This window comes from Vigna unguiculata, chromosome 7 (assembly GCF_037176805.1).
Source record: "Vigna unguiculata cultivar grain cowpea cultivar isolate G323 ecotype 2 chromosome 7, ASM3717680v1, whole genome shotgun sequence".
NCBI lineage: Eukaryota > Viridiplantae > Streptophyta > Magnoliopsida > Fabales > Fabaceae > Vigna > Vigna unguiculata.
In genome coordinates this window covers 41,012,060-41,033,129 of record NC_140798.1, presented here as the reverse complement: position 1 = coordinate 41,033,129, position 21,070 = coordinate 41,012,060, and the positions used below count along the sequence as shown (strand labels likewise).

The window sequence follows — 21,070 nt, the reverse complement described above, 5'->3', positions numbered from 1 at the left end:
TCGCTTTTTATTTACGAAATGTATTACACTTGTTTATCTCTTCACAGCAAAATTAAATCTCAAATGTCTTTTAAAATAAAATTAAAAAAATTATAAAATTAAGAAAGGCGATCATTAAACATACATAGATTAATAAGGTATAGCTTCAATATAAGAAAGTTGCCATAAAATTAATAATGTAACTAATTAAAGAAAATAAATAAAACTTCTCTACTGAGATCCAATAGTTATTGAGTTTTATTAATAGTGTAAAAAATGTAGTAACTGGAAAATAAAAAATACCAAAAATACATGAAATAGTGTTTTTAATAGGTTTGTCTTGTTTTATTTTGGTTTGATTTCATCTTCTCACGTCACTCTCTGTATGTGTGACTGGGAACTCTTTTTTAGATATTCACTCACCAAATTTACTCTGACACGTCAGCATGTGGTGGGCCCGGATTCGTGGCATGATCCAACGCTTCTGATGGAGATTGACATACTCCTCACCGCACCACTCCTTTCTCTTTCAAAGAGTTAGGTTAACGAAGGTCACTCAGGACAAAACCAAAAGACAAAATGTTGCATTTAAGCAAAATATTATTCAGTGAAAATTTGTCATCTTATGTGTCAGAATATAATTTCATGAACCCCTTTCTATAATTTTCAACTTTTTAATTTATTTAAAAAAACTCAAACTTATTTTAATGGGTTAAAATCAAGTAAAATCAACTGACCATCCTGATTTTGTGGCAATAGTCACTTTCTTTCGCTTAATGAAATTATTATTTTTAATTAACTTTGATCGTTATTAAAATGATTATTTTTGTCTAAAAATTAATCAAAAACTAAATAAATATTTTCATTATGAAGAGAAATTTGTAATGATAATACTTATTCACTATGTTTATTTTAAGCAATGTGCTTCCTTATTTATAAATAATACTAGTCAGTTTGTTTGTGCTAAATTCTTATTTATTTAGATATTTTTTTTCTCGTATCTTTATGAGTGCACAATATTTTAGTTGCAAATCATTAGTCTAATAGATTAAAAAAATACTTATTTAAATATTATGTAAATAATAAAAAAAATTGTACAATATTTGTATATCGTCACTGATATGTACAAATGTATATTCACTTGGTTGAGTAGTTTATCGAGTCTATGATTTAGTGTCAACAAATTAGCTAAATGATGGGATTAAGGTTATAAACCTTGAATTACACATGTAAAAAAAAAATGGTATGATCAGGCAATAATTAGGCTTACCAAAAGGTAAAAGTCCGTTAAAGGTATTATTTCGGATGTAAGGTTGAATGTTCACTTAAACAATTTTCAAGTTCTTTAAATTTATTGTCTTGTTCTTTGTTTGATGTTCTTACTCATCAATCAATCAGGACGTGTTAAAGATGTTTTTATGCTAAAAACACATGATTAATTGGTTAAAGTAATAAATATTATAATTAATGTGAGAAAAAAAATCTTACAACCATACATTTGACATCTTATAATTTTACATGTGAACTCATGATTAGGGTCGGTCTAATTATAATGCAATGACTCTTACTTCTAGTTATTAATGTAAGACCCGGGAAAATTAAATAATTATTTAATTAATTATTTAATTAGGACGGGTAATGAGAATATTTAAAGAAATAAATGTGAGGGACTATGATGTGAAAAGGTACTAGCTCAAGTGGTTGAGAGTACTTTATTGTGTGTGAGGACTTGGGTTCAAGTCCTATGTGTGCCACTTGGATGTTATTTAAATTATGCGTTTTTGTGTGTTTATATATTGAATGTGCGGTTTGATGATAAACTTTTAGGATTATAGGACTTATCATGAAATAAGGATTGGTTGGATGGTTTGGTCTTGGTTGGATATGTGCATGAGTGTGGGTTCAAACCTTGGCGAGAGCTAAATAATTCCTTTTTGCCAAATTTTCCTTGTGCATGAATGTGGAAGGGTTAGAACCCTAGCAGCCAAGGGAGAGGTAGCCTAAGGGTTGGAAAACAGAGAGTTAATTAAACACTTGGCTAGCTTTAGTATCATTTTTTTTATTTAGAATTCGTGTAAGTCACTAAAGGGACAATTAAGTGAGAGTGATGGTGGGAGAGAAGGTTAAAAGAGGGGGAAAATAGCATTGAGGGTCGTGGTTATCATAAGAGAAGTTTTGTTCAGAGGATTAGGGCTGATAGAGTAAGGCAGTGAGGCTGAAATTGAAAAGGTTGGAGTGGGAAGTCAAGGCTAGAGAGGTTTTGGTGAAGGGATAAGCACACCAACTCGAATTTAGCAAGGAATCCAGGTAAGGGGGTTGTTTAGTTGATATTTAATACATGTATGTTGCACTGTATCGTAACTCATTGAAATCGCATGCTTCCATCTGTTTTCTGCACTGTTCGATTGGGTTTCTGGGTTTTTCCCAGAAACCGCCTGGCGGTTTGATCCCTACCGCCAAGCGGCTCATCAGAGATGAGCGTATGTTCTTGTTTTGGTTTGAGTCGCCTGACGGCGATGAGTTCCTGCCTGGCGGCGCGACCTTGATTGTGTTCTGTTTGATGGCGTTGATGCTGAATTGGAAGAATGTAATGAACTGTTGAGTGTCAAATGATTGTATAAGATTGTGTGATGTATTATTGTCATATACTTCTTGTGGGAATGTTTGTGATTATATTGGGGTTTTGTATGTGGGATTGTTGGGTGAATTAGGAATTAACTGGAATTGAGGAATGTGATAATTATAATATTGATGAGTTTGGACGCTGAAAAGGTTGGAACTGTATGTGTGGTGGTTATTTGGGAAGGAGGAAAATAAGATAGGTTTGTGGGAAGTGCAGGAACGCATGCAGAGGGTCTAATTCTGGTGTGCCGCCTGGCGGGACTGTTCTATCCGCCAGGCGATGACGTGTGGCAGCCTTGAATGAGTGTTGTACAGGGGAGTTCTACGAGAGAGAGAGAGAGAGAGAGAGAGAGAGAGAGAGAGTCTTGGGGATTGTAAAGGTTGGTATAGTGGGAATGGGAGAATTGTGAGTGGGGAGTTGGAAAGGAGAGATGGCTTGAAAGGAGGCAAAGGAAAGGGGATAGGAAGTGAACTAAGATTATATATAGTGTAATGAGTGAGAGGAAAGTGCAATTGGAATGTTTTGATGCTAATAGAATCTGAACATGACCCTAAATTGTCAGTGGATGTCGAGGGTCAATGATAGTGAAGAGGAGTTGGTTGAGAAGAATGTTAGAAAAGTTGGAACTAAGGATTTGTGTGAGATGGGCAAGAGGAGTGGGAAGATAGAGTGAAGGATGAAATCATATATGAATTGTCAATTGAGTATGCGAGGTTTATGAGTGAGTACGATTGTGAAAAAGGGAGATATGGGAATAGGATCTGTTAATTTGTGAACTAAGGCCTGATGGCATGACTTAAGAATAAATAAATCTCTAGTTGGAATGTGTGAAGGATGAGGTTGGGCTATAACGACATTAAAATAGGATGGGAATTGGCAATAAATCAGAATGGGGTACTGAGTCCAAAAGGTGAGTTGCCCTTCGAGTAACTTAGGCTGTAGAATTGACCAAAATGGAGTGCCAAATATCAGCTGCAGAATGCCTCTGATATGGCGCCTGGCGGCTTGTTGATCACCGCCAGGCGATAGACACAGCGTGAGTGAACCCTGCACTGAGAGGCGCCTGGCGGCACGGTGAGATCCGCCAGGCGGTGACGAGAAAACAGTGGGTCTGGGAGGACGCTGGCGCCTGGCGGTGAGTGAATACCGCTAGGCGGTCTGGAACAATTTCGCCTGGCGGCGTGTGGGCCGAGCCAGGTGGAAACGCTGTTGTTCTTTGCTTTCTGGTGTGTTGTTTTTAACTGACAATGATGCTTTGCTTGGATCGGGAGATGTTGTGCCATGAGCGGGTAGGTTCATGGATGGTGTGACATGTGATGATATGAGCGGGGAGGTTCATATCAAGTTACTCTCACGTGGGGATACGAGCGAGGTAGGTTCGTATGTTCCGTGCTCACGTTGAGAGATGCCACGTGCGGGGAGGTACGGGGGCTGGTGGATCACATGTGTTGGACTACGGGCGGGTAGGTCCGTAGAGTAGGACTACGAGCGGGGAGGTTCGTAGAGGCAGGACCACGAGCGGGCAGGTTCGTGTGAGCATCATGTTCCCGAGTCCAAGGCTAACAAATTGTGTGATTTGGAGACTGATAAGTCTTGGGGTTAGGGTCTTGGCCAAGAATTATAGATAATGAATAAGATGGGTAAATGATCTATCTTGTGTTTATATGCTTCTATTTTATTTTCTCAGCTCACCCTTTCTGTTTGTGTTTGGCAATGATCGTGTAATTCGTTACACGGGAGCAGATGTTGATACAGGTGGTGCTGAGGATGTTCAGATGGCGGAGTGAGGGCTAGCATGAGATTAGAGCTAGAGTTTTACTTATATGTATTTTATATTTTAAATGCAAATTTTGGGAACTTGTAACATTTTATGAATTCAGTTATGAGTTTTGGCGCGCTATCTTAATAAATTGAAATTTTCCCGCGTTGGGATTTTTATCGAGATGGCTATTAATGCAATTATTTATTTTAATATTTATTTTTAAGTAATATTCCCTAGGGATGTTACAATTAACATGTTTATACTAATTAAATGCTTAACTTGTTATATAAATGTTGTTAAATCAATGATGACTGATCGACTCGATCACACAATTTGTATAAATGACCAAGACAAAATCTTGTTGGCAGTCAAATTGACATCAATTGTTGAGGGTCTTTAAGTGTCATCGAGTAGTCCAAATTACATTTTTCAAGTAAGCTGACAATAACTGAGAAACTAAGTAATATCTTTGAAAATATTTTTCAAAGTAATTTTCACGTTTGGTTCTCGTTGACTTGGTCGATTGGTCAGTGTTGACTTGGCTGACCAACCCATACAATACAAATATTATAAATGAATAATACAAATACAAATAAGGTAGTTGAAATCTTTCTAGTTTATATTTATTATTCTTAAACACTAAAGTACCTTGTGAAGGTACAATCTAAGAAGATAAACAATATCGAAAAAATCAAAGACCATACATGACTAATAACATAAAAAGAAATAATATATTATCAAAGTTTTGTTTGACAAACAACAATATTTAGTAAACTAAACTTTATTACTTTATTTTTGTAACTTTCATAAAAAAAATAAAAATCACTCTACTTGATAATTTTCTCACAAAAATGTTTGTCGAAAAAATATTTTTGTAACATAAACAAATATAAGAAAATTTAATGAATAGTTTTGTAAATATACATTTTCATAACTAATTTTTTGTTTGTACGTTCAAAAAACCGGACATCTTATTTGTTAATCTTGTTGGTGGTAAAAGCATATTTATTGATGTAGGTTACCTTATAACTATCTGTCTCCTTTAACATTAAAATTATTTAAATCAATATACCTAAATTGTGTAACTTTACCACATACAAAAAATTTATAGATTTTGTCTCGGGATTCTTTTGTCTTAACAAATTGAATTGCGTAATTATATTTGATTGATATACTAAAGTAATATTTCGTACACTAAATTTTAATCTAATTATCTACGACAATAATTTAATTTATATTTAAATTATTTATATATAAATTATATTTAATATATCTAGTCCGGTAAAATTAACAAGTTTTAATTAGGTCCCATACAAATTTTATTTTATTTTATTTTCAATTCTTGCAAAATTTTAAACCACATTTTTTAGTATTTATAAAATATAAAAAAAAATTAATTTTAAACTTATAAATTATTTTCTTTAACTTTTTTTTCTATAAGTGCAAACCACTATTCGTAGTCTTTAATGTTCATCAAGAATAGCTGGTATTTGTTATATAGAATAATTATTTATCAATACAAAAGTAGTTAATCAATATCATATAATATTACAGATCGAAAGTAGTAATATTCAATTTAAAAAATAAAAATAAAAAACATACTCCTCCCATATAAACTAGAAAACACATTTAAATATTTAATTATTTTTTTATGTAATAAATAATTTATTTTACGTGAATATAATTCCAAATCTATAAATAATTTATAAACATAAAAGATTGTGTAAGTTATAATAATATTTTTAATTATACGATAATTTGTATAGAGTGTGTCGAGGTGCAAAATTAAAATACCTTTTCTATAATTGTATCAGTAATAGAACTAGTACAAAAGAAAATTTAAATTTATCGGTTTGAATCTATAAGAGTTAAAATCAATCTGTTCTTTTAATATGTGAACAAAAGTGCTTTTAATTAAGCATTTTAAAAGCTAACTTAAGAGACTTGCTCCATTTATTAAAAGTAAAAAAAAAAAACCGAATTTGACATCCTTAAACAGGTCTGCAAATCTGAAAAAACAAATATAGCATTGGACTCAATCGTTCTGAATAAAAGAAAGAGAAGTGATTGAAATAGGTTGTTATAGTTTTGAACAAAACTTAGCTATGATTTTATAAAATTATGTTGGTAAAAAAAGTAATTAAATGAGAGATTATGTTTATATGTACTTTATTTGTATAGGATTTTGTCTTTAGCATGGAAGAAATAAATGTAGGTGTTTGAAAAGAATAAAAAGAAGAGAGTGAAATGGGAAAGGCATTGGAAGGAAATAGAGAAAAGCGAAAGTTACAACCTGGCTATGGCTTGACCGTATCAAAAAATTGTTGCTTTTTCTAATAACAATAATAATCATAAATATTCGATGTCCAACTTGTTCACTAAAGCTTCATTCATTCTCCTTGCAAAGTCAGCTTTTTAACCATACACACCACTTCTTTCACCCTCATATCTGTCTTTCTTGTTGGGAACACCTGCATCTTTTCCATCAATTAAAGTGAATGTACAAAATCCAATAATATATTCATGTGTAGTATATATATTATCATAACCTATATTATGAGACAAATATATTAAATATAAATTTATGTATCATTATAAGTAAATTTTAAATCTAATTCAACCTATGTGATACCATGTTAGAAATAGGTTTCACAAAATTGATTTATAAAGTAAGGATTGCACTCAAATTCTAACATAGTTATGATATCATGTTAGAAGTGTCCTTTAAACCTAACTCAACCTCACAAAACTAACTTGTTAGATAAAAATTGAATCCGTTTATATATTGTAAATTAACCTTATCTCTACTCGACGTGAGACTTCCAAGATGTACAATTTCTTATATTGTGTATTTATCTTATAAATTATGTTTGTGTATTTATCTTGCACTAAAATATTTAAAAATATTTATATCTTTTAGGTACATAATTATATCTTATATAGGAGAAGATACATACACATAATGCTTTAAGATTGATCACACAAAAATTAAATGGTAAAAGGATTGTTTTTCTAGTGGATGATACTTTCATCATTAAAATGTTACGTTCTATTCATTCTTAACTCAATCAAATATCACCATGTAATGAATCATAATTTACATCATTCATTAGAGGAGGAACTTAATATAATATTATCCTTGATCAATTAATAGGAAGTAAATTGTATTGAAATAGCTTGAACTCAACACTTTTCTTTTTTATTTTTTTTACAGCAATTATATCTACAATCATTTTTTTAATGATTTCAAGTTCACTCACTCATTTAAAAGCATGTGTATCTAATTTAAAGCCACTTTTACTACTTAAAAGAAATAATAAAAGTCACAATTCAAATTTCTTATATATTGTAATTATCATTAACATTTATGTTACACTAGTAATGATTTGAATATGTCAAATTGAATTAAAACTATTATTATAAATTATTTCATTACTTAATTATTTAATTTTTGTCGGAAATATTAATTATATTTATATATTTTATTTAATTTTTTGATTAAATTATTAATCATTGACTGAAATTATTCACGCACACAAGTAATATAAGATACGTAATCTATTGTCATGTAAAACAAGTTTGCTCTTGTGCTGCATGTTAGAATTTTGAAAAATATATTTTTTGAATGAGTGACTCATTCAAACAAAAACACAAAAGTGATGCAATTTTAACTTCAAAGTAATAAGAACGTTATAATTTTGAAATCATGCCAACTTGGTATAGCTTATTTTGAAGAAGTTGTGCCGGTTTGATATGTTATTGTTGTGATTTTTTGTTTTATTTTAGTTGAAGTTGTATCAAGTTAATATAACTTAAAGTATATTGTGATATAAACTTAACTTGTACTAATTTAATACTACTTTAGTTTATTATAATTTTTTATTTAATTTTAATTAAAGTCATACTAAACTCACATAACTTCAAAATTACACAATTTTAATAATTTTGAAGCTAAAATGATATTATTTTGATACTTTTTACCGTGGGTTAAAAATTGACAATTATAAGTCGTAATTGGTTATGTATTTATAGTATATAGATATAGTAGTATAAAAATAATTCTCACCTTCATTCCTCTTATATATTATTCATCTCTTATTATTATTCATTGTTGAATTATATTCTATAGCAATCGTTAAATTATTATTTTTTTCATACTTTGTCATTTATATGGAAATATATTTTGCATTTATCTGTATCTCAAAAATTATTTAATATCTTCATAAATTTTATTTTGCATTTTCGTAACTGACAAATAAAGTAGTTTGTTTTAAGTAGAAAAAATAATACAAAAGTGACAAAGATATTCCATTGATATTTACATATTTTGGTACTTATTAATCGTTGATATTAGATTTCATTCAATGAGCAATTAAGAAATATACAAGTGATACTAAACAAGGTAAATTATAAAAAACTAAAAAACACAAAAATTGTGACTTTAAATGCAAACAGGAAAGAAAGTAAAGAAAGAGATATTAAAACTGATTCAGCAAAATCATCCACAATAAGTTTTCCATGCTTACTACAACAAAGTATACATCTATTTAATAAACATTTATAACCACATTTTAAGATTCACATTTTTTTAAATTTTATATTTTTTAAAATAACTTAGTTTATTATATATATAAACTACAAAAAATAAATAATAATTGTCCCTACATAACTCATAATTATAAAATTACAAAATTAAGAAAATTTATTTTATAATTTTAAATTAATTATTAATATAATATATTTTTATTTATATTTATTTATGATTTAATAAAAAAATTGTAATGATACAAACAATTTAAGATTTATAGATTATAGCTGATAATTATTTTGTTAAACTCAATCAATTAAAAAAAATCTAAAATAAAATTATAAAAATATTTATGTTTAATTAATTATAAAATATATTTTTATAAATTTAATTACATTGCTTATATATAATTTTATATGGTTTATTTTTTATTATGGTAAAAAAAAACACGCTTATATTTAAGTATATGTTTTTTAAATAACATCATATTAAATATCATTATTATAAATTTTGATTATATTTTAAAAAGAAAAGTATAAGCTCAATTATATATATATATATATATATATATATATATATATATATATATATATATATATATAACTACTTTTTATGATTATTGGTATGATATATAAGAAATTTTCGATTAGATGAATAATATATATATTTTAAGAGGATTGCAAATTTTTCCAATAACCTGAATATACACAGTTTCATCAAAGCAATAATAGTCAAATTAGTATGTAATCTTCTATAAGATTATTATTATTTATTATTATTATTATTATATATTTTTTATTTTCAAACATAACATTTTAAAAGTTCAAAATAAGCAAAAAGTTGAATTTATTTAAGAAAAATAAGAAGTAAATTGATAACTTGGTCTAAATTTCATGTATGAAGTTATGAAAATATTTCCTTGAGTTTCTGTAACTTTTCCGTCCCTGTGAGTCCAGAGCCACGGCCATATCTTCGCGTCATTATATCTGTATTTGGCCTGCAAGGCTTACCGAAACCCACCAGTGCCGACGCAGATCTTCTATTTACATTGGAAACCGTTAAGCACATTCGCAGTTGGTTTGTTGATCATTAGGTTTCTCTTTTGTCAGCTCAGGTTTCACTCTCACAGATTATTTATCTTTTCTGCAATGATCTTGAGTTCAATTTTTTGATCATGTTAAGTTATTATTTTCGGATGCCAATATAGCCCCACCATTGTTATCATGTTTCATTTTATCCTCTCTAGGTTTTAGGGTTTAGTAAAATCTATTTAATAATTAATTGTTAGTAACAGTTCAAGCTTCTTCTTAGTAGCGGGTCTGGACTTGTGAATTTGCTCGAAAGATTGAGTATATGACCAGTAGGTTAGGTCTCACCCAATTAAAATGAAAAAAAATGAAGAGAAGTAAAAGGAAGGGCCAAAAACTGGATTAAAATCTCTATATTATGCCCAGAGAAATTTGTTATGACATTGTGTTTTTTTAAGTAGATTCATACTTTTGCAATTCGGAAGTTGTGAAACTGTAGGTTTAAACTAAGTTTATAAGGAAAGTATCTATTGGGGTTGCTTGTACGGGTAAAGAGCTATTTCTAACTCATGTCTTTGATGAAGACATGGTGGAAAGTAGCGATCTGTAATTGTTCTCACTTCTTATCTTTCTGAAGTCAATTTTTAACAAATTAGATCATATTTTAGATTTTTTTTGAAAATATAGAAAAAATGAACTTGGTCATCCCATAGTGATCAGTAAATCGAGTACAAAAAGGTGTGGTTGTTTTTCTACATTTCTATTTTGAATGAATTATTATGTTTACTGTTACTAGAAGTTTGGTTTAATTTGCTAGTTGATTGCAGCGTGTATAAAGCTATCCCTAAAAAGTTGTGTATGTTTTCCAATTTCACAGGTTACCAATACAATCTTTGCGTAGATGGTAATTTCTTCTTCTTTATTTTAGGTTTTACGTCACTTCCTTCCCCTATGTCTGACCTTTTATATTTTGATATTATTATTTTATTAAAAAAAAATACTTTTCATGTTAATGTGTGTTTTCAGTCAATTAACAAGGACATTGTTACTTTGAAGGATCCTTTTAGTGAAGAGTTGCCTCAGTACATACATATAAATCAGAATGAGTTTTTCATGCGAAGGTTAGTAGTTCCTTATAATACAGTATTTCCTTTATGGTGTTTTTTTGATCTCTCCCTCCTCATCTTTGTTGATAATTCCAATTCTCTGTGATCATAGTATATTTTGATGGAAACTGCTTCTTATTATGAAATTGAATCCAGACCCCATGTATTGTTGAAGTTGAATCCATACCAGTGGGTTCTTGAACTTGATTGACTACTTATTAATTAATGCTGTCTCGCTATAATTCTATTAACACAAAACATACATCCTGATCGGGTTGTCTTTATGAAGTTGTCATACAAAAATCTATTGAACAATTTAGTTGTGCTGAATTTTGTTTTGGTAGTAATTTAGCCTCTGGTATAATTTCATTCATTTGAACTTGCTATTGTGCTTATTGGTGTTTCTTTTGTTGTCCTTATTCATTGGCCATTTGACATAGTTGGAAGTTTGATAGAGTTTGTTTGGATAATTTTTTTTTCATAAATACTTATATGAGAAGAAAATAAGAAGAAATGAATTACATAAATTTCTCTAAAAGTTAAAATTAGCTTATGCCAAACTAATGTGTACAAGTTCCCTCATTAGTTTCTCCAAAAGCTATTTTTTTAGTTATGTATAAGTTAATTTTAGCTTTTGAAGATATAAAGTATTTCATTTTCCTTTTTATTTTTTTCTCCTATAAGTGGTTGTAAATAAGTTTATCTAAATAGACACTTAGTCTCAATATTAAGTATCATCTCTCTGGCCGTCTCCTGATGACTAGATTTAGTAAGATGGAGCTGTCCATTTCCTTTGAGACAATACCCGTGGAGAACAGGAGAGGGAGCATAATGGATGGGTTACCGGACAAACAAGAGTTAGTAAGATTAAGCAGCCCATCCAAAGAATAGTGGACATCCTTCCTAGTATCCGAATGTGCTGAAAACTTAGTAAGGACAGTAATTTTAAAGATGTAAACCTAGCTAGGAAAATAGTTGTTGTCATTATAATTGGATTACACCTTTTAAAAAAAAAACAAATACTGGTTTACTAACTCATTACATTCCTTACCATCATCTAAACATAGCCTAGGTTATAAAGCCTATCGTATCCTTACTATCAATCCAATCTTAAATGCAAAATCTGATGAATATTTTGTATCGAAATTCTGGTTTAAGCATCAAAAGTTATATTGAGTTGTTTACCTTTCACTTCATTTCATTCCAGGCACAAAAAGCAGAAGGAGGAGGATATTGCTATATGTGAATGCAAATATGATGCTGATGACACTGACAGTGCATGCGGGGATAGCTGCTTGAATGTTTTAACCAGCACAGAATGCACCCCTGGTTATTGCCCTTGTGATATCTTGTGCAAAAATCAGGTGAATTCATGTTTAGCTCTGTATACGGTGATATATATATATATATATATATATATATATATATATATATATATATATATATATATATATATATATTATGAATCTGTTGATCACAAAAATTTAAAGATGCAATTTTTTTGGTTTTACTGTAACTATCCTGCTGGTAGTTAGGGTTGATCATGAGACGTTAATTCCTTTTTATCTCCCAACCTGTTTTTGAGGGAACTTGACCTACTTATTGCTTACTAATATTCTGTTTTTTTTTTTTCCTTTTCATTTTATAAACATCTCAGTGGTGCTCAAGAATGCCGTTGTAGAACGTTTTTGAACCTTTGAATTTATTTTGGACGAGGCCAATATCAATTACTATATTCATGTTCCATATGTCATGGTTACAGAAATTTCAGAAGTGTGAATATGCTAAAACAAAGTTGTTTAAAACTGAAGGCCGTGGATGGGGTCTTTTGGCTGATGAGGATCTTAAGGTAATCATACGATATAATATATTGCAGTGAAATTAGCAAAAGGAAAAGGGAAACTTTCTTATAAAAACCTGATGAATTTCAATGCATTTTATGTTTTATGGGTATGGCTTATCATGTAGTCATTCCTTTAGTTCAGCAGTGCCACACTTCAATTTACATATTTCATACAGGCAGGACAATTTGTCATCGAATACTGTGGAGAAGTTATATCATGGAAGGAAGCCAAACGTAGATCTCAGGCTTATGATGATCAAGGTAAAATGTCAATAAATTCAATGTTTCTGTTTGTCTGGTATTTGACTGTACGTTTTAAAAAAATGTTTGATTTTTGCAGGCCTTAAAGATGCATTTATCATTTGCCTTAATGCATCTGAATCTATTGATGCAACCAGGAAAGGAAGCCTTGCTAGATTTATAAATCATTCCTGGTAATCACTATATACTAAAATATGAAGATTAAGTAAAACGAACCTGCTAGTATGCAAATATAGTAGGCGCTTTTTCTTGTTCTCCTTTGTTTCCCTTGCCCAAGGTTTGATATCAAATGAATACTTTTAAGTTTGCAGTCAACCGAATTGTGAGACGAGAAAATGGAATGTGTTGGGGGAAATAAGAGTCGGAATATTTGCAAAACATGATATTCCTATTGGAACTGAATTAGCTTATGATTATAATTTTGAATGGTTTGGAGGTGCAAAGGTTCGTTGCCTATGTGGTGCACTCAAATGTTCAGGGTTCCTTGGAGCAAAATCTCGTGGTTTTCAGGTAAGCTTTACTTAGGTAGTTTTAACCCCACAAAAATGAAGTGCTTGGATGAATCCTTTTGTATGCTTCGCATGGCGTGATTGTTGTAGTCTTGTAGGATATGAGCTTTTAAGTCCTGCTGATAGCTTGAAAGGTGATGGTTAGATGTTTTTTATTGTAGTGTAGATGATTGAATATAAAACCTAAATAATATGGAAAATGTGTTAATGGAGGCTTTATTAAAGAGAAGAACTCTTCTGTTCAATTTGATTATCAGTTTTGATCCATTGCAGTAAACATGGTAGAATCTTGCCTTAGGTGGTTTGTGCATGTATAGTGATGATCACTAGAGGTCTGAATTAGGAGAGTAGATCACATTGAGGGTAGCCTTAGTGCTTGGGGCAGAGGGAAGCCGAAAAACTATAAAAGTGTTTGGGAGGAATTTAAAGGTCTATAGGTTGCCTATTGAACACTATGTTTTACTTGATCCATGTAACCAACCTGACTTACTGGTAAAGGGTTTGATTGTTGTTGTAGCAGTTTTGATCTAGTGGAATGCATGCGCTGACAACCATTTAATCGGGGGAAGCACTTTTTTTAATAATTGGAAATAGCTAGTTTTATTCATTTCTTTTTCTTTACTTTACTTTTCCTTTCGTTTTCTTTTATTATTATTATTATTATTATTATTATTATTATTATTATTCATTTTTAATCACTATTTTTTCCTAATGTTGGGAAAACTATGAGCAGGAGGATACTTATCTATGGGAAGATGATGATGATAGGTAATTGTTGATGTGTCCTTTTCTTTGTGATTCATTCTTCTCTAAATAACAGCTTTCATTTTCTCTTTTAGAAATCTGCAGACCACTGTAATAATCAAACATAAAATGAATTAGTATTGAGTACCTATCCCCTGAAACTAATGTCATTGTTTCAAAATTTTCCTTTCTGACTATGGGAAAACAAACTACCATCATCAACCAGGTTACTAGCACATGGAAATCTTGAAAATCCAGTCATGAAATTGTCATATATGCTATTTTTGGAACAAAGTTAAAAGTTATGGCATGATTTGTCATTTTATATATATTTCATTAAACATTATAAATATTTTAGGGGATAAATGTTTTTACTAGTTGATAATATTGGTTATTTTGTGATTAAAAAGACGACGTCACTTATTTTGATAAAATTGAGACGTATTTTTTTTCTCCTTATTGAAATAAACTTTTTCTCCCGATATTTGTTTTTAAAAATAGTTATACATCGACAATGTAAAAATGGAAAACAATTTTACACTTTTTCGGTCACAAACCAAACCAGTGTAAAGGGGCCATTGAACTTTTATTTTATTGTATCAGAGCAGGAAGTGCGAGCATTATAACTTTTCAATAAGCAAAATTTAATTAATTCTAAAATACCTGATTAGTAATTGTAAAATGCCTGATTAAGATTAACAACTCTTTCTCCTGATATTTATTTTATTTATATACAACATATCTACATTGTAACTTTTAAATACACAAAATTTAAAATAATGCTAAATTTGTTTACACCGTTCCTTTGATTCCTTTTTCTCGTGGTGACTTGGTGCATAATATTCTTGTTGATGTTATTGGTTACAGGTACTCTGTTGAGAAAATTCCTGTATATGATTCTGCAGAGGATGAACCAGTGTCAAATGTTAATGGACGAACTGAATCCTCTTTAGATGTGATGCTTAAAGCTGAGCAACTATCTGAGTCCACTGGTTTCAATGTTCAGTCCCTTGATTCAGTTCAGATGAAAGATTTAGATGTCAAAAAGATTAAAACTGAAGTAGCAGATGAGGATATGCACTTGTACTCCCACGATACTGAACAGGCGCTTTCACAAAAGAATGCAATGATATCACGAATCCGAGGTAATGCTGCAGGCAGAAACTATCACATTGGACCTAGGTCCATGTCTACCAAAAGATCAAGGGCATATAATGGCGGAAGGTTTAAAAATCTCGTAGAGAAGAAAATTGATGCCAAGTTTGCTGCTGGCCTCCTAGCATCCAAGGAAGCACAAGAAGAGATTTTACATTGTGAGGTACAATTTTCGTTAGTTTTTGTTGTTGCTGATTGCTGATTGCTGATTGCTGAACATTATAACTTTGGCTCTTAATTTTGTTATTAGTGGGGATTTAATCTCAGGTACGTTCTCTTGCAAAGATAGCTTTAGTATCGTAGTTATGAGATTCGTAATCGGATCTGGAGGATCCTTTGTTTTAAATGACTAGTTCATAATCTAGATTTATCATTTAGAGAAAAGTAAATGTATTTGAACTTAGCTGGAAGCCTCGAAGAGTTGTAAAAGTTGCAGACTTTGAAATTGTAAAAGTTGTTTAATTTGGTGGCAAACTCCAATCCTATCACTCCTTTATATTGTGCAGTTGCAGACCACCCAAATCATATTTGTTACTGATTTTTAATATAGTTCACAGTAATCAAGAATGTCAAGTGAGAAAGTAAAAGTGCATTTGTTTTTTCTTTGAAATAAGCACTTCAATTCTACTAAATGGTAATGAATTCTTCCTTTGAACTCTGCACTCTTGCTTCAAAGAAGTCAAATCCTTTGGTTTCATGTTGGGGAATTCCTTTTCCTCTGGTCCCTCCCCCTTCCAAATCTCTTCATCCTGCAATTACTGATTAATGCACTTCTCTTCTTACCATCAATGCTTAATGCTAATGTAAGAAATTACAAAAGCACATGAATGTCAACATCGAGACCAAAATAATCAAATGGTTGGGCATAGTTTAGATGTGAATTGGAACAGGGGTTTTGTGCATCATAGTAAATGCTTTATTATCACTCAATTATGCTGTTTAGCATACGGTGCCGATTGTTTTTCTTTGTCTAGTTTAGTGTTCATCTCTTATTTAAAGGTATCTCTATGCAGAAAATAAAGGATGATGCTACATCTACTCTTGATTCCTTATACGATGAAATACGGCCTGCTATTGAGGAACACGAGAGGGATAGCCAAGACAGTGTATCCACCACTGTCGCAGAGAAGTGGATACAGGCTTGCTGCCTAAAATTGAAGGCTGAGTTTGATCTCTACTCGTCAATTGTGAAAAATGTTGCTTGCACTGCGCATAGGCCACCTGGACAACCAAAACCTACTGAAGTAGATAATGAAAACGAAATTAAGTTCTTGACAGGTTGAATTTCTCTTTTCATTTTTTCCAATCTGTAATTTTCAACGTCACTGAATATGTGGTCAAATTTGGGGGAACTTCTTTTTAAAATTCATTAAATTGAGAATCCAAGACTCGATGAATAAATCTTTTCAATATTTATTTGTTATTTTTGCCTTTTTTCCCATATATATGGAAATGAAAATACATGGAATAAACTATTGGTTGCATTGGACAAATGTATTATAAACGGTATGTTCGTTGGTCGCCTGTTAATATATATTTTCTCAGCATATACACCGTCCAAATAATTATTTTAGCATGGATGTATCTTCTCATAGAGATCAAATCAATGATAACTTAATCACTTTCCAGACATCGGTGTCTCATTGACTGGATCAAATAGGGCGAATTGTTAATCCATTGGTATCGCATATTCATCGTGGATATTCCTCTTAGTAGCTACAGACACGGAGAGTTAATAAGAAAAAAATATAAAATGATATATATATATATATATATATATATATATATATATATATATATATTTCTCCTTTTTCTAAAATACCTTGTTTGGATAATCGGTGAGATAGAGAGGGAAGAAAAATGAAATAAAGGTGTTACAAATTGAAATTAACTAAAACGGAATTATAAATTTTCTGCACTGGTGAAAATAAAAAGCAAATGTGAGGTGAAACCAAAGAAATAAAATAAAGTAAGAGTTACAATTTTAGGGGTATATTCAATTGAAATTTCAGAAGATATTTAGATTTCATTTATAGTATTCAATCAAATAAAATTTAAACTTCTGTAAAAATGTATGATATTTCTAGTGAGTCTCTGTAACTGTAAAGTAGTCTCAGTAATTTTGACCCATGTGAAATGGAAGGAGAATGATGTTATTTCGGCCCACTCATGACTTCCCATTTCAACATAATGTCTGGTTACATCTTTTTAAGCGGAAGGATGTTGTTTTTTTTTTCTTTTCTGTTGTTGTTTTCATCACTAGGCCTCTATCACTTGTTTTCTGTAGGTGGACGAGGAACTTCAATATTAATACATGATTTGGGAGGGTGTAAAAATTAGTGTATTTAAATTAAATTCAATTTTGATCATGAAGGAAACAGTTTTTTGTGTCTGAAAATGTATTGTATAGATTTCACTTGGAGTTTGAATGGGTCCAACCCCAATGCAACAATCCAACCAAACCCCATTGGGATAAACATGTCAAATCACAATTTAGCATGAATAGGAAACCAGATTTTTAACTGTCAAGAAAGCTCATGATTTGTTTTGTTAAAAAAAAAAAAAACAGAAAAAAAGAAATGCAAGTAGGAGAAGTAAGTGCAGAAAAAATGTGAGAAGTTCAGTTGACGATTATGGAGGAAGAAACATAATTGGAAACTGTGCAATAATAAGATAGAATAGATAATGAAGCTGAAAAGAAACAAAGCCATTTGATGGGAGAAACCAACTTTATCCAACCTGTCTCCTTCCCTCTCTAAGGTCAACAGAGAGCCACTAATAATGAACCTCTGAAGTCAACAAGAGCGCCAAAACTGATAAAAGAGCCAAAATTCACAGCAGAGGGGAAAAGCAAAAGAAAAATGAGGTTAAAATGGAGTTCATGACTTAAGCAAAACCGTTGACTGGTCTCCCACAACATCTTCCACGAAATCACGATCACAATTCCTTCCCATTTTCCATTCCCTCTCCCTTAATCATTCATATCTCTCTCTCTCTCTCTCTCTCTAAATTCACTCAGTCAATCAATCATTCCACCCCTGCCATGGAGCACACCTTCCAAGCCATAGTCGCTGCCATAGGCAGCTTCTTCGTCGTCACGCTTCTCCTCGCCGGCGTCATCATCCTCTGCCAGCAGTACCACAACTCCTCCAAAGCCCGCACCCGCGCTCGCGCCATTCAGAGATCAACCCGCCCCGCCCCCGCCCGCGATGCCTCTTTCTCTCTAGCCGTTGTCGACGCCAGCTGGTCCTCCGACCCCAACCTCATCAAGATCACGTGGGAGGAGCTCGCCGTCGCCACCGAAAACTTCTCCCCACACCTCATCGTCGGCGACGGCAGCTTCGGCCTCGTCTACAAGGCCCGCCTCTCCACCAACGCCCTCGTCGCAGTCAAGAAGCTCTCCCCTGACGCCTTCCAGGGTTTCCGCGAGTTCCGGGCGGAGATGGAAACCCTAAGCAAGCTCGACCACCCAAACATCGTCAGAATCCTCGGGTACTGGGCCTCCGGCCCAGAACGCTTACTCGTCTACGAGTTCATCGAAAAGGGAAACCTCGACCAGTGGCTCCACGAGCCCGATCTCTCTCGCTCCCCCCTGTCCTGGGAAACTCGAGTCAACATCATCCGCGGCGTGGCCCACGGGCTTTCCTACCTCCACGGGCTCGAGAAGCCCGTCATTCATCGCGACATAAAGGCCAGCAACATCCTGCTGGACTCCAAGTTCCAGGCCCACATCGCTGACTTTGGGCTTGCGCGCAGGATGGATAAAACGCACTCCCACGTTTCCACGCAGTTCGCCGGCACCATGGGGTACATGCCGCCCGAATACATTGAAGGGTCGAATGTGGCGAACACGAAGGTGGATGTGTACAGTTTTGGGATTTTGATGATTGAGACGATGGCGAGTCACCGGCCGAATTTGCCAATGAAATTGGGCCAGAGTGACATTGGGATGGTCCAGTGGGCGAGGAAGATGAGGGAGCAAAATGCGGAGATGGAGATGGTTGATGTGAATATTTCAAGAGAAGGGTTGAGTGAGGAAAGTGTTAAGGAGTATGTGCGCATAGCTTGTGAATGCACCAGTCAATTGCAGAAGGAAAGACCCTCAATGCCAGAAGTTGTTGAATGGTTGGACTCCATGCCTCTCAAACCTCTCTTCTCATCCTAATCATGTAAATGCCTGCTACTTCTTCTTCACTCACCCCATTAAATCTACCTCTACTTGTTTTACTATAACATTATTTACCTTATAATCATCATCTTCTGTTCAACCTTCCAATGTCTTCTTTTTCACCATTATCATTCCTTTTTCTTTTGTGATTATTTTATTTATTATATTGATTTCATTATGTTAAAGAGATCAATCATACTTTTGTGGTTCCAATATGGTGTAGATTTCACCTCAACCAACATTTGAATAATATTGAAGATTTTCGATTTCTCTCAGGCCTGGTTGTATAACTAGATGATCAATCAGGTCAGTAAATAATTTATTAATAGAATCTTCCTTATATAAATGTAATTCAATTGTCACACATGTCATGAAAAGCTCCCCAAGTTATATGTGGGCTTTATAAGAATACATGTACATTCAACCATGCCTCATCTTCACTTTTTACTAATGATAAAAATGACAATTGATAACATCATACTCTTAAGATTTAAGAGTTAAAAAAAACATTATTTACATTTTAACTTTATGTTCATTTTCTTGTATTTGGTGACACTTACAAGTCATGAGTAGAAAAATTAGACGTCATATTACATTCAAAATCATAACTCATTATAACTTTTATGATAATTTTTACATTTGTAAATACAAGAGAACCTTATTCACGCCTACAATTTTTTATATGAAAAAAAAATATTGCATTGTATAAAAAAAACATGATTGTATTATATAAAAAACCTTTCATGTTTGTTACCTTAAGATACATGTATCATAAAATAACATTATACAGTGGTAATTGTATATTCATGGAAATTCGACTTATAAATAATGATTAATTATTGACAAATAAAATCTTTCTTTTGACAAGCATACTGAGTTTATAGAATATTTTTACAAGTATCTTATCTTTATGGATTAGTATAATATTTAAATATATCTATCATCTAATTTTAATTTGCAATCAAAATATTTATAGAAGTATTTTGAAATGTTGTTAGTTTAAAATTAAGTTTAAATGACTAACTAAAAAAAAGTTAAGACTAAACTATAATAATGTTAACAAAGTATTGATTGAACTTCACTTGTCTCATTCTTTTGCACTTATATGATTATTTATATGCTTATTGAATCGCTTAAGTTTCAAAAGTCATCCAAAATCAATTCCTGAGCTTTGGATTTTCTAAAACTTCTATTGTGACAAGTGATTCTTCAAATCATCAAAACAAAATCTTTATATTAAGTTCAAAACCAGTTCAACAAATTAGTTTAAATTTATTTCTGCCATTCAAAGTTATTAGATGATTTTATTTAGCTTAGATTTAGATCATGGTTTCCAACTCGGATCTATACCAAAATTCAAAAAA

At 31.9% G+C, this 21,070-nt stretch overlaps 2 protein-coding genes across 4 annotated transcripts; both read left to right on the top strand.

Annotated features, from left to right (window-relative positions):
- Window positions 1-9,785: 9,785 nt before the first annotated feature.
- Window positions 9,786-16,961, top strand: ASHH1 (SET domain group 26). 3 transcript variants are annotated; one of them, XM_028081957.2, is made up of 11 exons: window positions 9,786-10,006; window positions 10,798-10,824; window positions 10,977-11,041; window positions 12,234-12,390; window positions 12,789-12,875; window positions 13,046-13,130; window positions 13,210-13,303; window positions 13,442-13,640; window positions 14,373-14,407; window positions 15,251-15,701; window positions 16,552-16,961. In XM_028081957.2, the coding sequence occupies exons 2-11, from the start codon at window positions 10,822-10,824 to the stop codon at window positions 16,819-16,821; spliced, it is 1,446 nt and encodes a 481-aa protein (XP_027937758.1). In that variant the 5' UTR covers window positions 9,786-10,006; window positions 10,798-10,821; the 3' UTR covers window positions 16,822-16,961. The 3 variants fall into 3 exon arrangements, with proteins under 3 accessions (XP_027937758.1, XP_027937757.1, XP_027937760.1); XM_028081956.2 differs by having other exon boundaries at window positions 9,788-10,006; window positions 10,947-11,041; XM_028081959.2 differs by having other exon boundaries at window positions 9,788-10,006; window positions 10,947-11,041; window positions 12,684-12,875.
- Window positions 16,962-18,258: 1,297 nt separating this feature from the next.
- On the top strand, window positions 18,259-20,179 carry LOC114189539 (Protein kinase superfamily protein). Its single transcript, XM_028078127.2, has 2 exons — window positions 18,259-19,707; window positions 19,930-20,179. The coding sequence occupies exon 1, from the start codon at window positions 18,582-18,584 to the stop codon at window positions 19,701-19,703; it is 1,122 nt and encodes a 373-aa protein (XP_027933928.1). The 5' UTR covers window positions 18,259-18,581; the 3' UTR covers window positions 19,704-19,707; window positions 19,930-20,179.
- Window positions 20,180-21,070: the final 891 nt, after the last annotated feature.

What these genes read in the sequence shown, in the direction of transcription:
- LOC114189539 (XM_028078127.2), top strand. Translation starts at nt 18,582, where the DNA reads ATGGAGCACACCTTCCAAGCCATAGTCGCTGCCATAGGCAGCTTCTTC.
- ASHH1 (XM_028081956.2), top strand. An exon ending in ATATCTTGTGCAAAAATCAG is followed by an intron (nt 12,391 to 12,788) that starts GTGAATTCATGT and finishes TCATGGTTACAG; the next exon opens with AAATTTCAGAAGTGTGAATA. An exon ending in TCAGGCTTATGATGATCAAG is followed by an intron (nt 13,131 to 13,209) that starts GTAAAATGTCAA and finishes TGATTTTTGCAG; the next exon opens with GCCTTAAAGATGCATTTATC.